General features: G+C 33.4%; 3 protein-coding genes across 8 annotated transcripts in view; all 3 read right to left on the bottom strand.

Annotated features, from left to right (window-relative positions):
- The window catches only part of LOC122522325 (PDZ domain-containing RING finger protein 4-like), a 172204-nt gene extending 160323 nt beyond the window's left edge, over positions 1 to 11881 (bottom strand). Inside the window, exons 1-2 of the mRNA XM_043643329.1 lie at positions 11838 to 11881; positions 11288 to 11710 (exon numbers count right to left, since the gene is read on the bottom strand). Of these exons, the coding sequence (XP_043499264.1) occupies positions 11288 to 11308 (21 nt within the window). The 5' untranslated portion in view covers positions 11309 to 11710; positions 11838 to 11881. The remainder of the gene's footprint in view (positions 1 to 11287; positions 11711 to 11837) is intronic.
- Positions 11882 to 15274: 3393 nt separating this feature from the next.
- LOC122522324 (BLOC-1-related complex subunit 6) lies at positions 15275 to 18014 on the bottom strand. 4 transcript variants are annotated; one of them, XM_043643325.1, is made up of 4 exons: positions 17630 to 18009; positions 16876 to 17403; positions 16645 to 16805; positions 15275 to 16294 (listed from the first exon to the last, which is right to left on the bottom strand). In XM_043643325.1, exons 1-4 carry the CDS (start codon positions 17714 to 17716, stop codon positions 16243 to 16245), a joined length of 828 nt encoding a protein of 275 aa, XP_043499260.1. In that variant the 5' UTR covers positions 17717 to 18009; the 3' UTR covers positions 15275 to 16242. The 4 variants fall into 4 exon arrangements, with proteins under 4 accessions (XP_043499260.1, XP_043499259.1, XP_043499262.1 ...); XM_043643324.1 differs by having other exon boundaries at positions 16255 to 16346; positions 17630 to 18014; XM_043643327.1 differs by having other exon boundaries at positions 16255 to 16346; positions 17625 to 17716.
- A 58-nt stretch (positions 18015 to 18072) lies between these two features.
- LOC122522322 (importin-9) lies at positions 18073 to 23112 on the bottom strand. 3 transcript variants are annotated; one of them, XM_043643322.1, is made up of 14 exons: positions 23029 to 23112; positions 22418 to 22516; positions 21937 to 22309; positions 21625 to 21858; positions 21180 to 21543; positions 20864 to 21114; positions 20539 to 20800; positions 20123 to 20442; positions 19805 to 20024; positions 19461 to 19732; positions 18977 to 19385; positions 18664 to 18812; positions 18486 to 18561; positions 18073 to 18328 (listed from the first exon to the last, which is right to left on the bottom strand). In XM_043643322.1, exons 3-14 carry the CDS (start codon positions 22276 to 22278, stop codon positions 18120 to 18122), a joined length of 3108 nt encoding a protein of 1035 aa, XP_043499257.1. In that variant the 5' UTR covers positions 22279 to 22309; positions 22418 to 22516; positions 23029 to 23112; the 3' UTR covers positions 18073 to 18119. The 3 variants fall into 3 exon arrangements, with proteins under 3 accessions (XP_043499257.1, XP_043499256.1, XP_043499258.1); XM_043643321.1 differs by having other exon boundaries at positions 23033 to 23112; XM_043643323.1 differs by lacking the exon at positions 23029 to 23112 and adding an exon at positions 22653 to 22920.
- Positions 23113 to 23322: the final 210 nt, after the last annotated feature.

Below are 23322 nucleotides of genomic sequence, written 5' to 3'. Positions count from 1 at the left end.
CAAACGAACCACAAGCGCAAGCAACTTCTCTTCGATTCTTTTTTTTTTGGTTTTTTTTTTTTTTTTGGTTTTGTTTTCATCGATCGTTTCCCCACTCCTCCTACTTCCTTCCTTCTTCTTCTTCTTTTTCTTCTAATGCAGAAAAGTGACTCGTTTCGATGTTTCCACGTCGACGATAAAATGTCAGTAACATTAAATCGCGAATTGTCGTAATGAATTTTTTTTCTATTTGAAATGTGTCTGTTAAGTTAATCGTTGGTTCTCAGTTTGTTTCTAATCATTCTATTATTCATTATCATTATTATTATTATTATTTTGATTGTAAATCATAAATAATTTCGATAAATTAATCATATGATATATCTCAATGATATCAGATAATTATTAAATAATATCGAATTAATGAAATTTATGTGCGTGTGTGTGTGTGTGTATCGATATCTGTATTAATGTTACATAAATATATTACATTTAACATTATGAGAGAGGAATCGAATTATAAATTACATAAGATTAGATTGGTTCTATCTCTAAACTTCTCGTTAATCGGTACTTGCGTAAATTTAAATACCATTTTCAATCCGCATAATCGGTTTAAAACCTTATCGCTGTTCATTCGATTTCCACTCTCGACATTCGCGATAATGTTCGACATTAGTTTAAAGCAATAGCTTTTATAGGAAGTTCCCATGTACTAGAATACTAATAAGCGTCAACATCGACGAACGATAATTAGAGCAATAATAAACAACAGCTGCATAGAATTGCAACTAAACGCAGTATGCAACTTCCATTTCTCTCTCTCTCTCTCTCTCTCGTATCCTTTCTACTAACTCTTGATCACGAAACCTAATAATAACTAGTTAGACTTAACATAATGTTATATATACACACACACACACATACATACACATATTCCATAGTAATGTCCAACCGAAAATGTGTGACCACTACCGTACGAAAACCCTTCAACCCTCCAAACGAGATTTAACGAGATTGGAAATTTATTCAATGAATCGGATATGAATTTCGTGATACACATTGTACACAGAAATCCGACATACTCGCTTTGTCATTTTACATGATTTTACTTTTACCGAATATCACCATGAGAATCATCCCTCACATTTCTATTTAATAATTGTAAAATACGCGATTACAAATATCCACGTAACGCAAGAAAAATAAAGAAAAAAATTAAAAAAAAATAAAAAAAGTTACTTACTAAACACACGAATCGATTCGTCATGCGAAATTTGTCGAACGAGTGCTCCAGTTTAACTAGCCTTGAAATTTCCAACATCCCTCGTCCCTAAGAACTGGCACCGAACGATTCGTTTCGAGGGTCAAACGTCGCGAACTCGAAATATACGAAGAGGAAACAACACTAACCGTAGAATCGTGAAATTTCAGTTCAAACATATGTATGGTTGATTTGAACTCAACCAAGTCAAATTTATGAGTTTGGATTGTGTCAGAGTTAAATGCGGTAAATCAAAGCAAATCTCTCTCTCTCTCTCTCTCATCCTAGAAAGGGTAGAAAGAAATGGTTAGGAGGTTGAAAGTACTTCGAAAACTGGTATCGATAATCGCTCGGTTATGATAATCTTCCGGCAGAACCCACGGCAGGGCGCGTGATATGCATTTAAATTGCGTTTCGATATTAAAGCGGCGCGTGCGTTTCCACGTCTAATGAATTTCACGTACGCATATAGGAAGACACACACACGTTCACCCGATCTGTCTGTGTTTCTACGAACACCGAGAATATTCGAGTACTTGTGGGATACCCATATATACACGCACACGTTCTACCTGACATATTGGCTAATCTATGAACCTTCCTCCCCCCTCCCTCCCTTCTTCCTCTCTCCTACTAAAGAGATTCATCTCTTCTTCGAGAGTTTAGAGAACGGGAGCTTAACGATCGAGAAGAGAAATTCCTTTTGGAATATAAACTCGACAAATCGGAGAAATCTTTTGAATAACTCACGTTTTTTTTTTTAGAATTAATAAAATACTTCAAATTTTTCTCTACGTTATATAATATAATAGTGTATACGTGCGTGTGTTGTATATGTGTGTGTGTGTGTACCTATTGCAGAGATACGTATAGAATGAAAAAAATTGTAATAAAAATAATTAAAATTAATCCAAAATAATTGTGTGTGTGTGTGTGAGTGTGTGTGTGTATGTGTGGATATTCTAATTATCGTAAAGAATAAATATGCAGACTCGAATATCCCAAGTGGAATGAATAATCTTCAGAATCTCTCTCTCTCTCTCTCTCTCTTCGTTCTCTATTAGATTTTATTAAACTCGTTCGTATTCACGTTGTAATATGAAAAATTGCAACACCCGAGTAACTCATTTAAAAGTATCGCAAATCTGTTGCATCGCATTGACGCGTTAACAACTCTCGAGAGTGTAAATTATCTAGAAATCGTGTTTTCCCAACGTAAAAATTTATTAAATTTATTAATGCGAGGTAATAAATCGTTCCCTTTAAAAGATACCTCTCACTCTCTCTCTCTCTCTCTCTCTCTCTCTCTTTGTTTCCTCTTTACTCTTATTCGTGAAATTTATTTAATTACGTAGGACAACGTAGAAAAGGAGGATGGTAAATGTGACGTAGTAAAGGAAAAAAACGAATTCAAACGAAGTAAAAGAAATTACTTCGTTTGCGTCAAGCCGAGCGAAAAAAATGATCGAAAGTGGATAAAAAGAAAATTGATTCATTTCGGTGAACTCGTTGAATATAATATCTATATACTATAACAAATTATATATTATCTATACGATAAAAATAAAAGTACACGCTTGTACGTCTTAAAACTTTGAAAACTTTCCTTCGATATCTCAAATAAGAACTTCGAAAAAGTATTTACAAAATGTAACAACAAAAATCAAATCCATTGTAACACACGTATATACCTGTATATATATATACGATAAAATCAATTTCTATCAAATCTCAATCCTCTAACTACGAAAATTCATTTTTCCTGCGAACTCATTGATCTTACCGGCCCACCCCCGCTCATCGGAACAAAAATGTTTATTAAACTTTATCACAGAGGGTCGGTCGCGCTCGACGAAAGTTAAAACGTTAATTAAACAAACGTGGAACGATAGAAGTAAGAGTAGGAGGGGGCTGTGTGGGGGGAAGGGGAAAGAGGGGGGTGGGACTTTAGGAAAAACGTTGAATGAGAAACTTTTACGAGGTCATAATGATCCCATATTCGAATGTTAAAAAAGTTTTTAGGTGCGAGATATAATTTCCCTTCGGCTGGAACGACAAATGGGTATAATCAGACGAAGCAAAAGATAGAAAAAGAAAAAGAGAAAGAGAGAGGGGGAGGGGGAAAGAGAGAGAGAGAGAGAGGGAAAGAGACAAATAAATAGACAGATAGAAAGAGAGAGAAAAATAGAGGGTTTGCGAAATAATGAAATGAAAATTACCACGTAAATGTCTCCAGTAGAGCTTTCGAGTCGCAACGTCAGCAACATTGAGTCTCGCGAGCTATTCTCTTCCCTTCCCAAGGTTTACCATCGTAATTTCCGTAATGGTTGCCTTCGTAACGACGATTTCGACGACGACGACGACGACGACGACGACAACGACAAGAACTATGATAAGGACGAGGACGGACCCTTCCGGCTCTTTTTCGCAAGCAAAGTGCCCACGCAAGCTGCGTAAGCCCATCCTCTACTCGTGGTTAGAACCAGTTGTTTTTATGTACGTGTTTTTATATAGATATGTAATAGTATTACTACTACTATTACTACTACTTATACTACTACTACCACGTGTTCTACCTATCTCTGCGTCTCGAGTACGCTTGAAAAAAAACGCTCTAACATTTTAGCGACAGCAGTAGCAGAGGAGAAACGCGCCCGTTAAGTGCGAAAATTATGCTCCCTACGAAATTACGCGCTTACGCGTTACACCACAAACGCGTTTTATATTATACGTGTACCCCCACCACCCACGACCACGACGACGACGACTCTTCTAACCGGCCAATCATTTTCTTATAGCCCTTTTCTTCTTTTTTTTCTTTTCCTTACCCTTCCCCTACCCCATCCCCATCCCCATCCCCGATTCCCTTCATCCTTCTTCATCCTTCGCTCACTTTCGGATCTCAACTCTTTAACTATATTCAACGAGAATTGAGTCGATGCGAAGAATTGGTAATAATAATATAACGATTAATATCATACCCGTGTTCTCCTCTTTAATCAAAATGAATTTAACACACAATTTAGTATAATGAATGGTAATACAATTATACGTTTCATTTCTACGATCTGATTTAAGGATTATTTGATAATGATTGTATTAATTGGCGTTAGTGTCTGAATAACTTTCTTGGCTTGGTCGATATTTCTAAAACTTATATGGATTATAGGATGCCGCAACAAGAACTGCAATTTGAATACTTCAGTGAAAATTTGGTTTAAATGGTCGTCGTTTGTAACAGGAACGCTAAAGGTGGTCCCATTTGGCCGATATCATCATTTCCCTATGCATAATTCACGTGAACACTAATTACATTGATACCAATTAAAAAAAAAAAGAAAGTACGTGTTATTATTATAATCTGCAAAAACAATTATTATAACAATACAATTATGCTTACTGTAAAGAGTAACCATCAATTTCAAAGATATCCTAATCGATAACTAAGAAAGTTTTTCTTGATAAAATATTACTTTCTTCTTCAACTGAATTCTATCATATTATGAAATAACGTATATTCACATTATTCACAAAACATAATAATAAATACTAAACGAATTTAATCCTATTAGAAAATTAAAATTGGATTCTCAAACTTGGTTTTTTGTTTCCTTCAAAATGAAACTGCGGTATAAAAATAATTGAGTCCATAAATTTTTTTTCTTTTTTATATTTTTTCACGAAGATTAACATTGTATTAGGGTGATAAATTATTATTCGATAATTTTATAATACAATCTATATATCGACGAATTATATTTTTCTAACCGCTCCCAATGATCAGGATCAATCGAATTCCCACCACTACTACTACTAATATGCAAAACAAAAAATTTGCAAAAACAATTATTATAACAATACAATTATGCTTACTGTAAAGAATACCATCAATTTCAAAGATATCCTAATCGATAACTAAGAAATTTTTCTTGATAAAATATTACTTTCTTCTTCAACCGAATTCTATCATATTATTCACAAAACATAATAATAAATACTAAACGAATTTAATCCTATTAGAAAATTAAAATTGGATTCTCAAACTTGGTTTTTTGTTTCCTTCAAAATGAAACCTTGCGGTATGAAAATAATTGATTCCATAAATTGTTTTTCTTTTTCATATTTTTTCACGAAGATTAACATTGTATTAGGGTGATAATTATTATTCGATAATTTTATAATACAATCTATATATCGACGAATTATATTTTTCTAACCGCTCCCAATGATCAGGATCAATCGAATTGCCACCATTACTACTACTAATATGCAAAACAAAAAATTTGCAAAAAACAATTATTATAACAATACAATTATGCTTACTGTAAAGAATACCATCAATTTCAAAGATATCCTAATCGATAACTAACAAATTTTTCTTGATAAAATATTACTTTCTTCTTCAACTGAATTCTATCACATATTCACAAAACATAATAATAAATACTAAACGAATTTAATCCTATTAGAAAATTGAAATTGGATTCTCAAACTTGGTTTTTTGTTTCCTTCAAAATGAAACCTTGCGGTATGAAAATAATTGATTCCATAAATTCTTTTTCTTTTTCATATTTTTTCACGAAGATTAACATTGTATTAGGGTGATAAATTATTATTCGATAATTTTATAATACAATCTATATATCGACGAATTATATTTTTCTAACCGCTCCCAATGATCAGGATCAATCGAATTCCCACCATTACTACTACTAATATTACTACTACTACTACTACTACTACTACTACTACTACTAATTGGACTACGACACTCCTTCCTTCCACCCTCTCGTCCACTTCACGTCCAAAAGAAATGAAAACGCACTCGAGCGCACGACGATGTAATATCGCGCATGAGGGCAAGCATTTATTGCCAAGCACTTACTCTAAACGTTTTATCCTCGACCAATAGTGTCCTTCTTTCTTTCACTTCGACTCCATGGGACGTCCATTTATTTTTTTTTTATTTTTTCTTCTTCTCCTTCTTCCCTTTTTACTATACCAAAGTTCCATCGTATACTTCTCGTCGAATCAACATCAACGAGTTATTTTATAATCACAAATACGATACTAATGTATATTTTGACACGGTGCGACAAAATATTCGATTATAATCGTTTAATCTCGATCCGTTTGTAACATCTCGATTGACCTTCGATGTCGAATTTCGTTTGATTTTTTATTGAAAACAACTTCCCAGTAAAAATAAGAGAGAGAGAGAAATTCGATTATCTTTCTTCTGTATAGGAAAATGAATATTTACAAGGTCCACGATGTTTAACACCATGAATATATATGAACTCGAAGTGGGACGAAAGAAAGGAAGGAAGGAAGGACGGAACAAAAGTAAGGTAAAAAAGAAAAAAAAAAGAAAGAAGGAAGGAAACAGGGATAAGCTCTAAATGAATTTCAAGCGAAGTTAAAAAAAAAAAAAAAAAAAAAAAAGAAAGAAAACCCGAAGAAAAAGGATAAGTCGAAATTTCCTTGATTTCCGATCGATCGGATTTGATCGTTCCCTTTTTTATTTGTTTTGTTTATTTATCAAAGAAGAAAAAAAAATCCCAATTGACGATAGAGTACACACTCTCGAGATAGTGAAAAGCAACGAAAGGATGATACCGATGGTTCCACTTTAAGAAATGATTACCGTCAAAATCGAAAGACTTGATCCTTTCTAGTGACATATTGAAGAGAAATATAAAACGAGAGAGTAGTAGAGGGTAGTAAGAGGACACAATGAACAACATCCAAAGTTAGGAAAAGGAAGAAGAGAAGAGAAGAGACAATCGGAGCACAGTCTTAGAAGTATAATCGGGCTTTGTCCAAAGTTCAACGAGAGAGTGCTACGATATATATATATATATACATACGATATACATGTATGTATGTATATATGTATGTGTGTGTATATATATAATATATATATACATGGAAAAAGGATGGATTTAAAAAGTCTTCTTCGAGTACCTACTTGCTCGGTTGCGCAAAACGACGATGCGCAAACACTCAAGAAATATACGGTAATAGTAGTAGTAATAGTTGTAATAGTAGTAGTAGTAGTAGTAGTAGTAGTACCATCAAAGCCGCATGATAAATGCAGCCACGGTAAAAGACGGTGATAAATGCGGTAGTAGTTTAGGCGAGCCTTTCTCGATACCAACTCTTGTTGCCTGCCTCTTCTACACCATCGACGGACAACGACCTAAACACTCATGCAAACCGACCTTCTACATACAACTTTACATTTTAAATACAAGGCGTTGATAAAAAATGTCGCGAAACAGTCGTTCGTGTTTAACAATATTCGCGAATCGACAATTGGACAATATTGTTTTAGATCTAATTCCACTTTTCGTCTGATATAAATGAAAAAAGTAGTAAATTATTAATGCGATGAGTTTTTTTTTTAAATGATAATAAACAACAGTAAGAAAATTATTTAAATATTCATCGAAGTATTGATAATTAAATGTTTCATATAAAACACGTTAATCTTCTTTTACATTTCAATAATTATTTTAATTATATTATCGTAGATATTTTTTATTGAAATTCTTTGCATGGAAAGGAATAAAAATGTTAATTTAGAAATACTCGAAAAATTAATTGCCAGGATTCCAAGAATATGTAATAAACCGTCGTTCGAAATAAAAGTGATATTTTGTCTCGTATGAAAAGTCAATTTGATAAAAAAGTAAACTCGTTCGTTGATACGATAAAAAGAAATATAATCTAAAATGTAAAATATAACTACTACTCGTATAATTTTATTTGTTTACGAATATCCTCGATAACTCCAAAAGCTGTAAATTTTGTTCTTAGAAATATTCCGTTACTCCGAATTTGGATTTTTGGATTATTTTTAAAACTTTTTGTTACGGTAATGTATGTCATACTATGCATGAAATGCAATATTGAGATAGAGAAAAAGGGAAAAAGAAAAAAAGAAAAGATAGAAAAAGGAGTCAAAGAGCAATAGGAAGGGCTCATACATAGATACGTGCATACATGTATATGCAAAGTATGTATATATAATAAAAGTGGTCTTGTAAAAATAGCAGGTTCTCTCTCTGATATCTCGGATTTTTGATGGCTCCTCGTTGTAGTCGTAGTCGTCGTAATCGTCCATGGTAATCTACCCGCTCGTACTATGAAACTTCGTTTATCGTTCTTTATCGTACACCTGGGTTTCTAAGAACGATATGCCGTGGTTCGAGACAAAACTAGAATGTTGCCGTCAAATTGTCGTCATCGTCGTCATCGTAGTCATCGTCGTCCTTTAAGCAAACTCGTGATTTCGAATTTCACCTCTTTTCCTTATTTTCGAATGATTTTTTAAGAAAACATATGTATATATATATACACTTCTATTCAAATACTTACTTTTCTATGATATAGAAATGATATCGAATAGAAACGAGTTGTTGTTAGAATGACGATCCAACAACGACCAACTTTTCGCGGGTTTGCTTTGTCACGATAACGAGTAAACGTAGAAATGATGACGACGACGAAAACGATAACGAAAACGACGACGACAATAGTTCGTAGTAAGAAATTATTAGAGAAATCATTTTCTTTTCGTTTTTCATCCTTCGTCTACATCGACGAAAATAAACGAGGACAATTTTGATAGCGTTGATAATTCTCTTCGCACTTTCCAAATCCTCTTTTTGGATAGCAGCTCGTTGAAGAAAGACAAATTGAATCTACGAAATCATCCCAGTCTGTCACCTTTCCCTTTTTCCTTCTCCCTTATCCTTCTTCTTCTTCTTCTTCTTCTTAACACTCCACCCCCTCCCCCCGATCCTTTCCTCCACTTTCTACGTCGCCACTTCCAACTTTAATGCGTTTTCAAATAATCAAGCTTTCGAATCGGAATACAAGTGAGTTGTTCTTCCCAGCCCTAACAACGCGAATTTTATTGACCGAAAAGATTGAAAGAAAGAAAAGCTACGGAAGTGTTTTTTCTTTTTCATCCCCCTTCGACAAAATATTCTGATTTGTTTTTTTTTTCTTCTTTTTTTTTCTTTTTTTCCTACCTTATCTCCATGTAAATGAGAAAAATTTCTTTCTAACGAATAATTCGAAGTGAAACTTTATTACCGTATCGTATCTCCCCCGCGAATTTTTTTTTCTTTTTTTTCTTACGATCTCGAAACAACTCTTATTGTTAGTAATTTGATTTTCTTTGATTTGTCGTTTCTTTCAGGAATCAACGTTGATGAGTTAAAAAAAAGTGTATCGATCCCTGATATTTAAGACAATTAAATAACAAAAATTACTCGATAATATTCAAGTTTTGATATTTTGTTAAAAGTTTAGAACGAAATGACAAACTTGCTTTATTTTCTATCGATCCTTTTTTCGTATCTTTTTATTTCTTTCTTTTCTTAATTTGTTCTTTTTCTCTCTCTCTCTCTCTCCCTTGGCAAAACTCGCACGGAAACACACTAACGGAAGTTCCGATAAGGTAAGAAAAGATATTCGCAAATTGTAGAACTTTATCGTCCCTTTGAGTCCGAGCGTTAAGAGCAATGGCGTCTTTAAGGCGAATGTGCAAAGAACTAACTCTGATAAGCGGCTATTGTGCGATAAAGTTGACTTCCACAAAAGTTTCCCATAATCATAAACATCTTCGACGATTTCTTTTTATTCGTATCTTTTTTAACCCCCTCACCCCTCAGCCCCCACCCCATGCGGTAGGTAGTTAAAAAGATAGAAAGATTCGCATTATAAAAATTTAATTATATCGATAATGTATATAGGGTGGGTTGATTGAAAAGTATTGAGCTTCGACAAAAAAAACATTTTTATATTTTTTTCAAAAATAACAATTGTTTCTATATTAGACTCAAAACTTTTCGTACATGACGTATACATCTAAATTTGAATTTTGGAAATATACATACAGATAGATCTTTCAAATTCGAATCACGTATGAGTACTATCTAATGCCATATCTTGACGAAGTAAACCCAGAGACACGGAGATCGGTCGGGACGATAAGTTCATTTGGTAGGGTAACTAAAACTTTGTTTGGATGTAAAAACGTATAATTTCTTCTCTTATCTTTAGTATAGCGATATAAAAAAAACAAAAAAATAGAGAAAAAATCAACACAAAAAAATCGATATAAAACAATTTAATTTTTATAGGTTTTTAACATGCTTGCTTGTTGAAAAAGAAAAGACGACTTTTAAGATACTCTATAAAGTTATTTCGTTTCAATTTAAAAACAAATTTAAAGATCACACTGCTTTCGATCTCTTTATCGAATAGTCCAATTGTGAATTTTAAAGGGGGAAGAACAAAAAAAAAAAGAACAAGTGAAAACACTTTCTACGATGATCTTTCGATAAAACGTAAAGTACAGGAGAGACTGAAATAAAAAAGGCGCGTAGTTCAAAAAAAAAAGAGAAAGAACATAACCAAACTTTCTGTTAATTGTATTTTATGTTTATCTCTTTTCTTCTTCTTCTATCTCTCTCTCTCTTTGTCACTCTCTCCGTTCAGTAAAAAAAACCCGTTAAAAGTAGGGAAAAAAAAAGAAAAAAAAGAAAAGGAACTCTAACTCTCTTTATTTTTCTCTGTCCAGTCCTTGGCAAAAACCGTTAAAGGTACGAAAGGAAAGAGAAGGAAAAAGGAATGAAAAGAAGAACTCGAACGACGACACGCGTGCCATGGCGCCGGCAACGACAACGACGACGACGACGACAACGACGACGACGATGATGACGACAGAAAGAAAAGAAAGAAAATAGAAGCAGAGAAAACGAGAGAGAGAAAGAGAGAGAGGAGAAAAAAAACACGCCGAAAAAACTCTGGTAAAAGTTTGCAAAGTTCGCACGTCGAAAAGGTAAATTCCACCTAACGCCCATGGTAAAGTAAAAAAAAGAAAGAGATCGTATTTCAGCAAGGAGTTCTAGGGAAGAGGAAGTAACAAGAGAATCTAAAGTTACACAAACAATACGCGTATATATGAAAATAAATGATTCGGCCAGGAAGTTGGTAATAATAACAGTATTTTCAAAAATAATTTACCTTAAGTATAACGAAGTCCATGTCGAAGAGGAAAAATCGGTAGATGGATCGAAATGTTATCCCGTGTCCTATGGATCCTTTCCTTGATAGGTTATACGGTGTGAGATTTAAAGTTGACGAAGTGCAACGATGAATTCAAAGGTGTATATAATAAAGGTGTATATAGAAACAAAAGCATGCAACGCGCGCGCACGTTTTTAATGCATTCCTCCTATTCTCACTCGTCGAGTTTGTTTTTTCCTTTTTTTTTCGTTTTCGGAGCGCAAAATTGCAACGACGAATCGGCACTCACGCGACACCGGAAATAGTACGAACGCGTAGATAATAGTCAAACATTATCGCTGGACCTATAAACTATAACTAATCAGGCTTCACCGAAAACTTTTATATCGATGCACCCTCGAGAGATCGTATATAATAAATCTATAATTAAAAGAAACTTGATTAATATTATAAATAGAAAAATGAATGAAGAAATATAGAATCGAATGTATTGTATTATTATCGAATGTGTTCGCGCGACGACTTTTATCACCAAGAAAAAACAAACAATTTAGCCTACGCGCGTGGCGGCTCGGCGTCGACTGAGACTCCAGCGTGAGTGCCACTCGGCAGCGCGCGATACCCCCACCACCACCGCGCACTACCGTCATCGTCATTGGTAGGCGTGTAAGAGGTGAGGGAGGGGTGTTCCCGAGGACGAGAGCGCGAGACAGGCGTTCGACCGCGCGAATCCCCCCCACCACACACTCACTCACTCTCTCTCTCTCTCTCTCTCACTCTCTCTTAATCCTTTTTCTATTTACTTTCTTTATCTACTGATTTTTATTTTTTATTTATTTTCAATATAATTTATTCGTGTTAACAACCGCATACGCATAAGGTTTTTACACTTATTGTATATGGGACTGTTGCTTATCATAAATAATATTTTAATAATAATTAAAATGATTCCTCTCTCTCTCTCTCTCTCGCGCGTTCTATTCGTATCTTATGTCAGAACCATTATCACTATCGATACTTTATACTCTTTTTCCTTTTATTAGGATCATTAATTACTATCACTATTTATAATTATTTCTATATTCATAATTTACTATTTTACATAAGAACAATTTCTTTTTTCTCTTCTCATTTATACATGTATAATAATTGTCCGTAGAAAAGTAAATAATAGAAAATAAAAATTGTATACACTCGAAGAGTAAATAAAGCTGAAACGACGCATAAAATAACCATGCGTGTAATCAATGTTTGACAATATTGATACCGTGAAAAAACATTAAGGAGGAGATCGTCTTTAACGAGAGGGAGAGAGAGAGAGAGAGGAAGGAAATCCGAGTAAAGGAAAAGTTAAAGGAAACATAGGAAGCGGATAGAGAGAGCGTGAAAGGACACGAAAAGCAGGAAAGGAATAAGAACAAAGAGGCCGCAGACCCTTCCTCTAGTTCGATGCCCGACTAGCAGTCCGCACAATGCACCCTACGCTATGCACTGCTCTTTCTTTCTCTTTCTCTCTTCCCTTTTCTTCCTTCCCTGTCCTCTCGTTCCTTTCCTCGACCAGTCCCAACCTCACCGACCTGCTTCATCTCTATCTCTCTCTCTCTCTCTCTCACTCTTTCTCTCTTTCTTCCTCTCTTACTATCTTTATCTCTCTTTTCTCTGACCACAGACCGTCGTTAGTCGCACTCGTGGTTTCGGTCGTTTCTGCATTATTCCCTATCGCTTTCTCCGAATTTCATCTCTTCCTTATCACCACTTTTACTAATAATACTCGCGCGTCTACTTTAAAGTAGAATTTAACGGGTCCTTTTGAATGCTCGTCAAAATTTCTTGTTAAAAGATTATTGAAAATATCGAAAAGTAGGAAAAAAAAAGAAAAAGAAATGAAAAGAAAGAAAGAGAGAGAGGTTGAAAAGGGATACCAGGTCTGGACGCAGGTGTTTCCTCAATAGAAATATTTAAGGATGGGACTGGGTACGAAAATATAGAAAAAACGAAGGGGAAAGAAAAATCACAGAAGGAAGGAAAGAAGGAAGGAAGGAAGGAAGGGCTCTCGAGCTTACGAGAAGAGTGGAAGGACTCCTCCTGGCGTCTCTCGGGAAGAAGAAAAAGAAGAGGAAGAAGAAGAAGAAGAAGAAGAAGTAGTAGTAGAAGAAGAAGAAGGGTGTATGGGTTAGCTTCCTTTCGTCGCATTAATAAGTGTAAACCTTCGTAAAACTCCTACTCACACATACACACACACACATACCACACTCATTCTCTTTCTCTCTTTCTCTCTTTCTCTCTCTCTGAAGTTTAAGGAACCTTCAAGAACCAACCAATTAAATCGCGCTTCGCAAATTAACTTTGGTAATTATGAGTGGGCTTCGAGGACGGCGCGATGAGGAAGGGTTGGAACGAAGGCTGGATTACAAGCGAGACGGCGGCGGCGGCAGCGGCGGCGGCGGCGGGAAAACTTCACAACTTTTCAGTCGCTTTTTATGCAACTTTTCTTGTTAAGACTGGGATTATGAAATTTTGGCCCCGGACGGTTCTCCTTTACCACTTGCGATGGTACTTCCTTCTCTTACGTACGTATTCCGTATATCGGACGAACCATTTTTACGACAGATGCCTGCCTGATTATCGGCCGATTCCCTGAGAGAGAGAAAGAGAGAGAGAAAGAAAGAAAGAAAGAAAGAGAATAATACGAACCACGGAAAAGATCGTTCGGTCGGAAACGCAAGATAGGAATTACCTCTAATAAAGCCGATATCGAAGTTGGTTCTCCTTTTTATCCGGAAATTAAAACGCGAAAGTCGATCTCGCAACTTTTCGTCCTTCGACTATGCGAATAAAAAAAAAAGAAAAACAAGCAAAAGAAAAAAATCGATATTTTTCTCTCTCTCTCTTTCTCTCTTTCTTGTTAAACGTGTTAAAGAACGTATTTTACATATATACGAAGGATAGATCGAAAAAGACGTCAAAGAGAATTTGTCTCTTAAAGCTTCCTTGAATAAGGAGAAACTATATAAAAGAAAAAGAAAAAAGGAACTACAGAAGAATCTTTTTTATCTTTGTCTTACTCATTGGCGTACACAGTACGTAGGGACAAGCGCAGGCGCACGTGTGCGCTTCGAAAAAGGGTCGTAACTCATTAGTTAAGGATAATGAGACGGAAGAAAAAAAGAGACAGGCAGAAAGTAACATAAAGGAACAATGACCATGCACGCAAAGGTACGCGCGTTTATGCATATACATATACACGTATATATATATATATATATACACACATTGAATTCGGATACGCGATCTACGACGATGGTGAAAAACACGTGCGAGAGAGGAAAAAGACTAGAGAAGAGATAAAAGGGATGGGGAGAAAGAAAAGGAAACGAAGATAACAGACGGTTTCTTGCCTTTTGCCGTCAGCAGTCTTCGAAAGGAGCAAAGGAGAGGAATAGGATGTAAGAGAGAAAGAGAGAGAGAGAAAGAGAGAAAAAAAAGCAAAGAGGGGTAGATATACTTCTGTCTCTTACCAAAAGAGGAAAGCTTTCGTGGTGACGAGGAGGTTTTTAATTAGCGGCCTGTGATCTGTCAAGCATTTGTAGTTTACCTTTTCCGCACCTCCGACATCACCGCAATCTTGCAATTCGTATGTTCGTGCGAGCTAACCGATGCGAAAGAATAACGTAGGATATTTAGCGATATTTGTGCGACGACGCAGTCACGTATTCCCATTTGTTTCATTTTCTTTCACCATAGCTTCTTCTTCTTCTTCTTCTTCTTCTCCTCCTTTCGTATTTCTATGTTCTTAGTTCTTTTTTTTTCTCATCTTAGTTTCTCATCGAGCTTACATCCCTCGAGAAGATGCACTCGCAAGCTCCGAGTAATTTGCTAACGATAAGAAACTGTGAAGAGTCTAATGGGAAATGATCAAAGAAGACGAGGAAATGAATAACTTTGTGATCGAGCTTCAAAAAGAAAGAAAAAAAACTGTACTTATCGTTACCGAGAATGTATCTATATATTGCATGCATACATACATCTTTTTGTTTATTCTGCTTGTTCGTTTGCACCTGGAACTTTCTTAAAAATAACAGGATCTATCGCCGAGGAGAGATTAGTACGGAAAAGTGCATTGACTCGACGATATCTCTTTGAAATTCAGGTAGTATATATACGCGTAGAACCGCATATATAATCACTTTGGTTATTTGAAGTTCGCGGTGACTCTAAGGTAAAGGGCGCCCGTGAGACGATCGGGTTTCGTAAAAGCGGGTCGAGGTAAAACGGGGCAGCTATCTGCCGCACCATCTTTTATTTATCGTCGGTCATTATGTCGTCTCCTGCGCTACGACGAGTCAGCCCTTTTTTCTCTCTTTCTCTCTCTCTCTTTTTTTTTTCTTTTTCCTACCTCCCTTTTCGGCTATAGCCAAAGAGTTGACTACGGTCAACAAGAACGTTGATGAAGATCGAGAAAAAGTTCTTTAACACGTTGAATCACGTGAAAATAGCTCAGCATCCAACTTGTTAAGCGTACCATCATTTCAGTTTACATCTATGTATATATATATATATAGTTATGGTTTATTTGTATAACAAAACAATCGCATTATATAACAATTTGTACAATGTAACAAGGATTAATCTAAAAATAAATCATATACATACACACACAGAGACACATATCCTGACGAATTTATGACGATGTAACGAGCATTTAATCTTAATTTGAAATAATGCATCTATCGTTTGTCGAATCTAATATTACCAACTATATAACTAATAACAATGAACGATCGGTAAGTATAAAATTATCTTTTTTTTAATTGTTTCTATGAATCTAATAAATTTTCTATCGACGATATCGATTTTCTATGAGTTCGCAAAGAATGATCGTAAAAGCATTTGGACAACAGGATCGCTCAAAAAAAGAAGAAGGTGATGTCATAAGGTGGCAACTTCTACCCTTACAAATTCATTGCGCTCTCAAACAGTTCCAGCATCCTCTTCATCTCCTTACTGAAACGCAAGTGAAACGGGTTCGGTATAGTGTGCCAACCAAGACGAGAGACTATGCACACAGAGGGAAATGACTGTTTGACCTGTTTTAATATTTATGGAAATCGTAGCAACAAAATTAACTGAAACAACTTTTATTTTTCAATTAGACCGTGGCATCTGTCCTTTCTTCGTTTAATCTTTCATCTCTATTAACGTTTTGTTTCCAAATGACTCAAAATCAATATACAAATGGATAAAAACGAAGATAACATTCGAAACGATTCATATATGATATAATTTAAATATCAATTTAAACCAAAATTATTCATTAATAATTTTTTTTTCGTTAATAATATATAAACACTTACATTTGTTCTGCCAATTTATAAATTGGTGCCATACATTTGGATAATTCTTCGCACTTAGCCATCAATTGATACATGGATTTTATATTGTGATCTACGGCATCACAAGTTTTACATACAGCATCTCTATAAGTTTCCAAACAACCAACCGTAAGTGCAGATGCCTATAAAAATCATAATTTTATATTATTACAAATCGTTGGAGCCACTAAAGTAAATATAAAAATGACGTACGCTGTGTAAAATAGCAGCTAGGTTTTCTGTAAGAGCATCAACAGAAGTAGCTATCTTCCTCGCTTCCATTTCTAATTCGTTTAATACATTATGATCCAATAAAGGTAATTGTGGCGTTAATGCTTGCCTATATAAACAAGGCGTTGAACTTCTTGATCCTGGAAAAGAAGGGGTTTCTCCTTTTTTTGTAACCGGACTGGACAATTTAATCTTATTTTCCAAGTCTTCGGTTACAAACAAAACCATATCTCCATCCTGCATTACCGTTCCTTCTAATTGTAAGTATCCCATAGCTTTATGATAACTGGGTGGATCTAAATCCTCTTCTTCGTTTGGACTAGAATCTCTACTTCTTAAGTCTAATTGATCCGGTCTATTTCCACCAATTCCATTCATTTTTTCCAAACATTCTCCCAAATATTTTCCATCGATATCGGGTGATTCGATAAGTGATCTCAACTCAGAAACCGGTGGAGAAGATTGCGAATCAAATGATATTTCCGAATAAGAAGCTGTCATCTCATGCATCTGAAATAATAACATTAATGAAAATTACTTGCTTAAGGAAATAACTTTACTTCATAGGTTGGGTCAAATATGATATTTGCTAACTTTGATTTAATGAAAATTAATTGTTTTATTAAATTAGTATTATGAACTACATAATATCTCTCTATAAATCTAAGTATGAAAACAAATTTATATTCTATTCTAAATTTGACATTTGACACAACCGAAAATATTCTAACCTTACTCTGTCTTCGTCGTAATCAACAGGATTCTTTTCAATCCGTGAAGTTCCCGTTGGTTTTGGCAAATTCTCACTATCTTCCAAATCCATTTCTGATGATATAAACAATTAGAAATATTTATCAAATAAAATACAATCTAATTTTACGTCAAAACGATCGATTTTACTTGGATTTTTGATTCTGTTGTGCATCATGCATGCAATCATCATGCAATGGAGCGTCAAGGTGGTATATGCGCAATAGCCTCTACGCAACTTCCAATTTCGCGCGGGAATATACAAATTTCACTTATAAATCATCATAAACAACAGGATATTATTATTCTTTGCAAAACATAAAAATTTATGTAAAAGATATTATAATCGTTACAAAAAGTAAGTGTTAATAATACTAATAATAACAACAATAATAGTAAAAGTAAAAATAAAAGTTGCTTTAATAATTCTTTATCAAATAGAAAAATTGTATCATTATTATTGTATCCATAATCTGTTACATATATGTTGAATTAATATTTAAAGTGTTCAAAACTTTGCGCTCTAGATTATTAAGATGTTGAATGTATACAGGAAAACAATGATGAGTTGAAAAATTGGAAAGAAAATCTCGCAAGTATTGGCTAAGATTCAAATGATAAATGGTATCTTGCAAAAGATCAGGATCTTCTTCCTCTTCTTTGTCATAATATTCTCCTTCTATACCTGTTTAAAAGAAAACGAAAATATTTAATAAGTTATATGTAGATTTATTCAATTACACACAAAAACGAATTGCAAAATTTGTTATATTTGCACAACAACAAAATATAACACATTAAGTAAAACGAATTGCAAGAAATCATAATTAATAAAATCTTACGTAATAAATTATTTTCATGTCCAGGATCTATAAAAGTATCATTCCCATCAGTTTCGTCATCATCTTCATCAGATATCTGGGAAATGTAATGTTTCATATAAATCTAACATTTCTAATCCTATTTTGGTTAACATTCGAATAAATTTAAATAATCATAGAAGATAATAGATATACATACATCACTTTCTTGAGTGGCATTAAATACTTCAATATCATTGGATAGTTCATTAATTATTAATTTAAAGATCTTAACAAGAACAGGCACAGTAGTCCATTGTATAGGTTGCGTTTCTGCTTTACTTCTGGTCCTTATACCAGTTTCATTTCCTATGTAGAAAATATACATTTATATATATACATATACTAATACATTTCTTTTCATCTATTTAAAAAAAAAGAAATCAACAAAAATCAAAATGATCATGATAAATGAACTATTTTATTTATTAATTTACTCTTCCTTCAAAAAAATACAAAAATAGATTCCTTACCAGAAAATATTTGGTCCCCTTTTACAGTGATTTCATTCAATCTAGAATCGTCCCGTGTAACACCGTGTTCCAGTATTTTACATAACGCTACAGTAGCTACTTTACGTTCATATCCACCGAAAAAAAGATGTTGTCTGCTAACCCATTCAGACAACACAAAGGCAAGAGCACTTTGCCCAGTAGGGCCAGGTACCGTTGATAAGAAATTCACAACAGCATCAAACTCTGTATTTATAAGGTGTGCATATATCATAATCAAACTTTGTATGACTGTTAATGTTTCGGCTCTTTGCATTTTACTAAGAACAGCTTTTAATAACAGATCAAGATTTTCTCCCAACGTATTTCCAACATTTCGTATTAAAGTCGTTACCAAACGTCCAATGAAGGTTGCTGTGAATTCGCTAGACTATAAATATAGAGGGACATTTTGATAGACATATTTATCACGAATTAAAAAAGTACATTTATGTTATAATATTACCTGAGGATTTAACAGCTGTGAAATTATTCGCAAGATATATTGTAATCCAGTTTGACCATCGTTGTCTCTGTGATTAGTAACTTGACGTGCAGCTACAGACAAATATGTACGTAGTACTTCTCCTCCACTTTGTAGTGTCCCATTATCTTCTGAATTAAGAATGCAATGACAAGCAGCGGGAAAGGCGGTTTCAATCAAAGCATTACTTAATGGTTTTGGTGAATATTGAACAAGAACTTGTAAGATATCCAAAGCTACCCCGCGATTCCGCTCTAATAAAAATAAACATTAATATGTTTCCTAAATAAATATATATCTATCTTCTTTATAAGAAATTTTCATACCATCCTTCGATCTATCCACTGGTGTAACTGCCATCATACTCACTAAAGTTGGTATTAAACGAGTTTGCAGAGGTTCAATGCAGTTTGAATTTTGTGTTAATTCTTTAAATATACTCTGACATGCAGACAGTATTATTGGATCGCTATGAAACTTTAAAAACACCGCAATTGTTAACGGACATATTTTATTTTCTACTGAGGCAGTAAATGCTTTATCCAACTGCAAAATTTTAACAAATTTTAAAATGTTTTGTAACATTGATAAAAGCAAAAAAGGTGTATATACAAATATGGTAAATTTTGTATCATTATAATTACCGATATTATTACTTGAAATGTTTCCATTACTAAGATTAGGATTTCTGTAGATGCTTGACTAGATAAATTAAACAATCCTTGAAATATATTCGGTAAATGAGATCTAATAATATTAAGAGTAGGATTATTAGCATCTGTGCTGGATATTTCACAGAACCAATATATAGCTTTAGTAGCGCTTATACGAATACATGAAGGTTGATTTTCCTGTAAACCATTAACTGTTGCTTCTAGAAATCTTGAGTTCATTTCAGGTGGCATTAATTTAGCATATCTTCCACCGACGCATAAATAACGACCAAGAAGTAATGGTGGTGCATCTATAAATAATAAGTATTATATAGAGAAAATAATATTTAACAATGACATTAAACAAATTTTTTAACAGAAATAGATTTAAACAATATTTTCATTACTTGAATCATTCAAATTATTTAATACAACAGTTTCCATAAATCTAATAATATCAAATTGCAATAATCCTTTCTGCTGTTTTTCTATCACTGTATCTCTTGTAATATTCAATGCTATTATGGAAGATTCATGTATTTTCCACCAATTTTCAATACTCCTATTATCACCTCCGCCAGCTTGCAGTCTGTTTGTGGCTTCTATATGCCGAGTAATTGCTTCGCAAAGTGCATTTACTCCTCTCTCTTCGAATTGAGTGATAATACCCTGAATAAAAGTAATATGTAGATATAATTTGTTCTAATTCAATTACATTTTGTGTACACTTACTGATAAAAATTCCTCTGCTGATATCCTCAAGTTGTAAGAGAGAAAACACTGATCGTCTTCTTCTAAAAATTGATTAGGACTAGTTGTCCATAACTCGATCTGTTCATCCGTTATTTGCATAAAGATTATTGTATAGTAAAGTATATCTTGTAACAAATTGTAGACAAGGTGCGAAAATTTTTTATGTTCCATAATAGACTGAACAAATTCAAATATAGCAATGATAAGGTTGTTAAAATCAATGATTTCACCTGAAAACAAAGAAAGATTAGAAATTACTAATATCTGTTAGATTTTTGTACTATTATTAACATACCATCAGAATCTACTTCTCTATTATTTGTTTCTGAAATCCCATTGACTGTTTCTTCTTGATAAATTTTTGCACTTTCAATTAATGTTTCCCAAACCGGTGGTAACATTTGAGGTAAAAAGTGGGATATATGTTTAGGTAACTTTGTAACAAGGCAGTTTATGGCTCTGACAATATCAGTTTTAAGTCCACTGTCGCTTGTTGGACCATTAGAAACGCGCAGGCACTGAACAAATTTTTCACAAATCATAGGAATAACTGGCTGTAAATATTGTTCGACGAATCCTTTATGTCCTGTATTAGCTATGAGACTGATGATGATCGTAAAAATTTCAATTGCACGTCCACGTGTTCTGATTGAATATTGCTATATAATATATCAAGTTAAATACATGTTCAAATCGACAAAAAAGGAAAGGAATATTGTTAAATATTTCGGTTAACTTACATTCTCGCTCTGAAAGATTCTATACATCTCTTGTAATATAACAGGACCAACATTTGGTACTTGAGTATCGGTGAGATCACGTGTAAATTCTGTTAGAACTCTCATTGCCCCATGAACAGCATATTCACTTTCTCCGCTTAAACAATTAACTAATATATCAAATAGGCCAGACCAATTTTCAGGCCAATCCCAATGCGCTATACCAGATATTGCATATGCTACTGCTGTACGTATCTAAATCAATAGATAAATATATTATATAAATGAAAACTAAAATATAGTATAACGAAGAAAGATATTACAATTGCGTACCTTGCTAATAGGTTCACATAATCCATGTGGTAATAACTCTTTTATTTTTTCTTTAGTTACTTGTTTTAATTCAGGCGGCCTAAATTTTTCAGCTAGCGAATTCCAATGTGTTTCTACATACTGCTTTAAAAGTATAGATGCTAATTGTCTAATTGGTAAATGACCATTAGGATCAATCACGAATTCAGTAAGATGAATACCAAATTCTTCTGTGACTTCGAGTGCTTGAATTCTTTGTTCAGCTGCTTGTCGAATATCTCGATGCGGAGATAAAATTCCTGTTAGTGTATCGTATAAAGCTTCCTTTAAAGAACCTTGTACATCACTCATATTTGTGCTCATTGTGAATTAGATGCTATTTATTGATTGATATCTATAACATATTTAATACATTTATTATACGGATAAAAATCATATTTCAAAAGTATTACAATATATATATATATGTACATATATAATACATATATAAATACTCTATTACCCAGGAACATAGTTTTTCTTTTATAAATTATTCTTATTTTTGTTTTACATTTATATAAGTATCTTCCAGTGTTGCATCATAACTTTTATATCATCATTACTGCAAAGTAAGAAAAATCCAAAAATGTATAATATTATTCAATTTGAGTTTGATTATTTAAATATTTCCTAAGTTAAAGATTTGATAACGAATAACGTTCTCCGACAAAAGATATTTTATAATCATTTTTATATACCGGGTTCATATATCAGGTTAGAAATTCCAATACGAGATTATATATTGCGACTATTATCTCAGTAAGTACTTCAATATAGCTATCATGATATTATTCAATGTAATCTTTGATATTATAATTAGATATATGTAAAAAGACTTTGATAATTATGCTAATTGTAAATGTATTGATGCAAGAAAAAAGATAAAAGAAATATTGGAACCGGTTTTAACATGTGTTCATTCAATTTTGTGAATTTATCATTGTACGAGCTAAAATTAATAACTAATTATTCATATTTATAACTATAAATATATAATATATAGAAATATTATTAAATTTTATCTTTTATATTTGCTATAGAACAAATGTTCAACTATTAAATAATGTTTATAACCTACGGTTCCAGCTCCACTAGAATAACACTAGAGTATTGAAGTGACATTAATTTCACCCAACTTCACCCACGGACAATATACAGGACAGTATAGGATAGTAAATTTACATTCCTCAGGGTTTCGAAACTGAATTATCGACTGAGGAAAAATTTGTACAATAAAAATATAAAATATAAGAATTTTATATTATTCATATTTTATAATATATTTTTATATATCACATAATTAATAAAAATATAATTCAACAAAATTTAATACCATTTTAAATTACAAAAATTAAAATAAAGTATCAC

The sequence above is a fragment of the Polistes fuscatus genome, unplaced genomic scaffold (assembly GCF_010416935.1).
Source record: "Polistes fuscatus isolate 324 unplaced genomic scaffold, CU_Pfus_HIC Scaffold5, whole genome shotgun sequence".
NCBI lineage: Eukaryota > Metazoa > Arthropoda > Insecta > Hymenoptera > Vespidae > Polistes > Polistes fuscatus.
The sequence above is the reverse complement of the archived record's forward strand: the minus strand, read 5'-3'. Positions and strand labels throughout refer to the sequence as shown.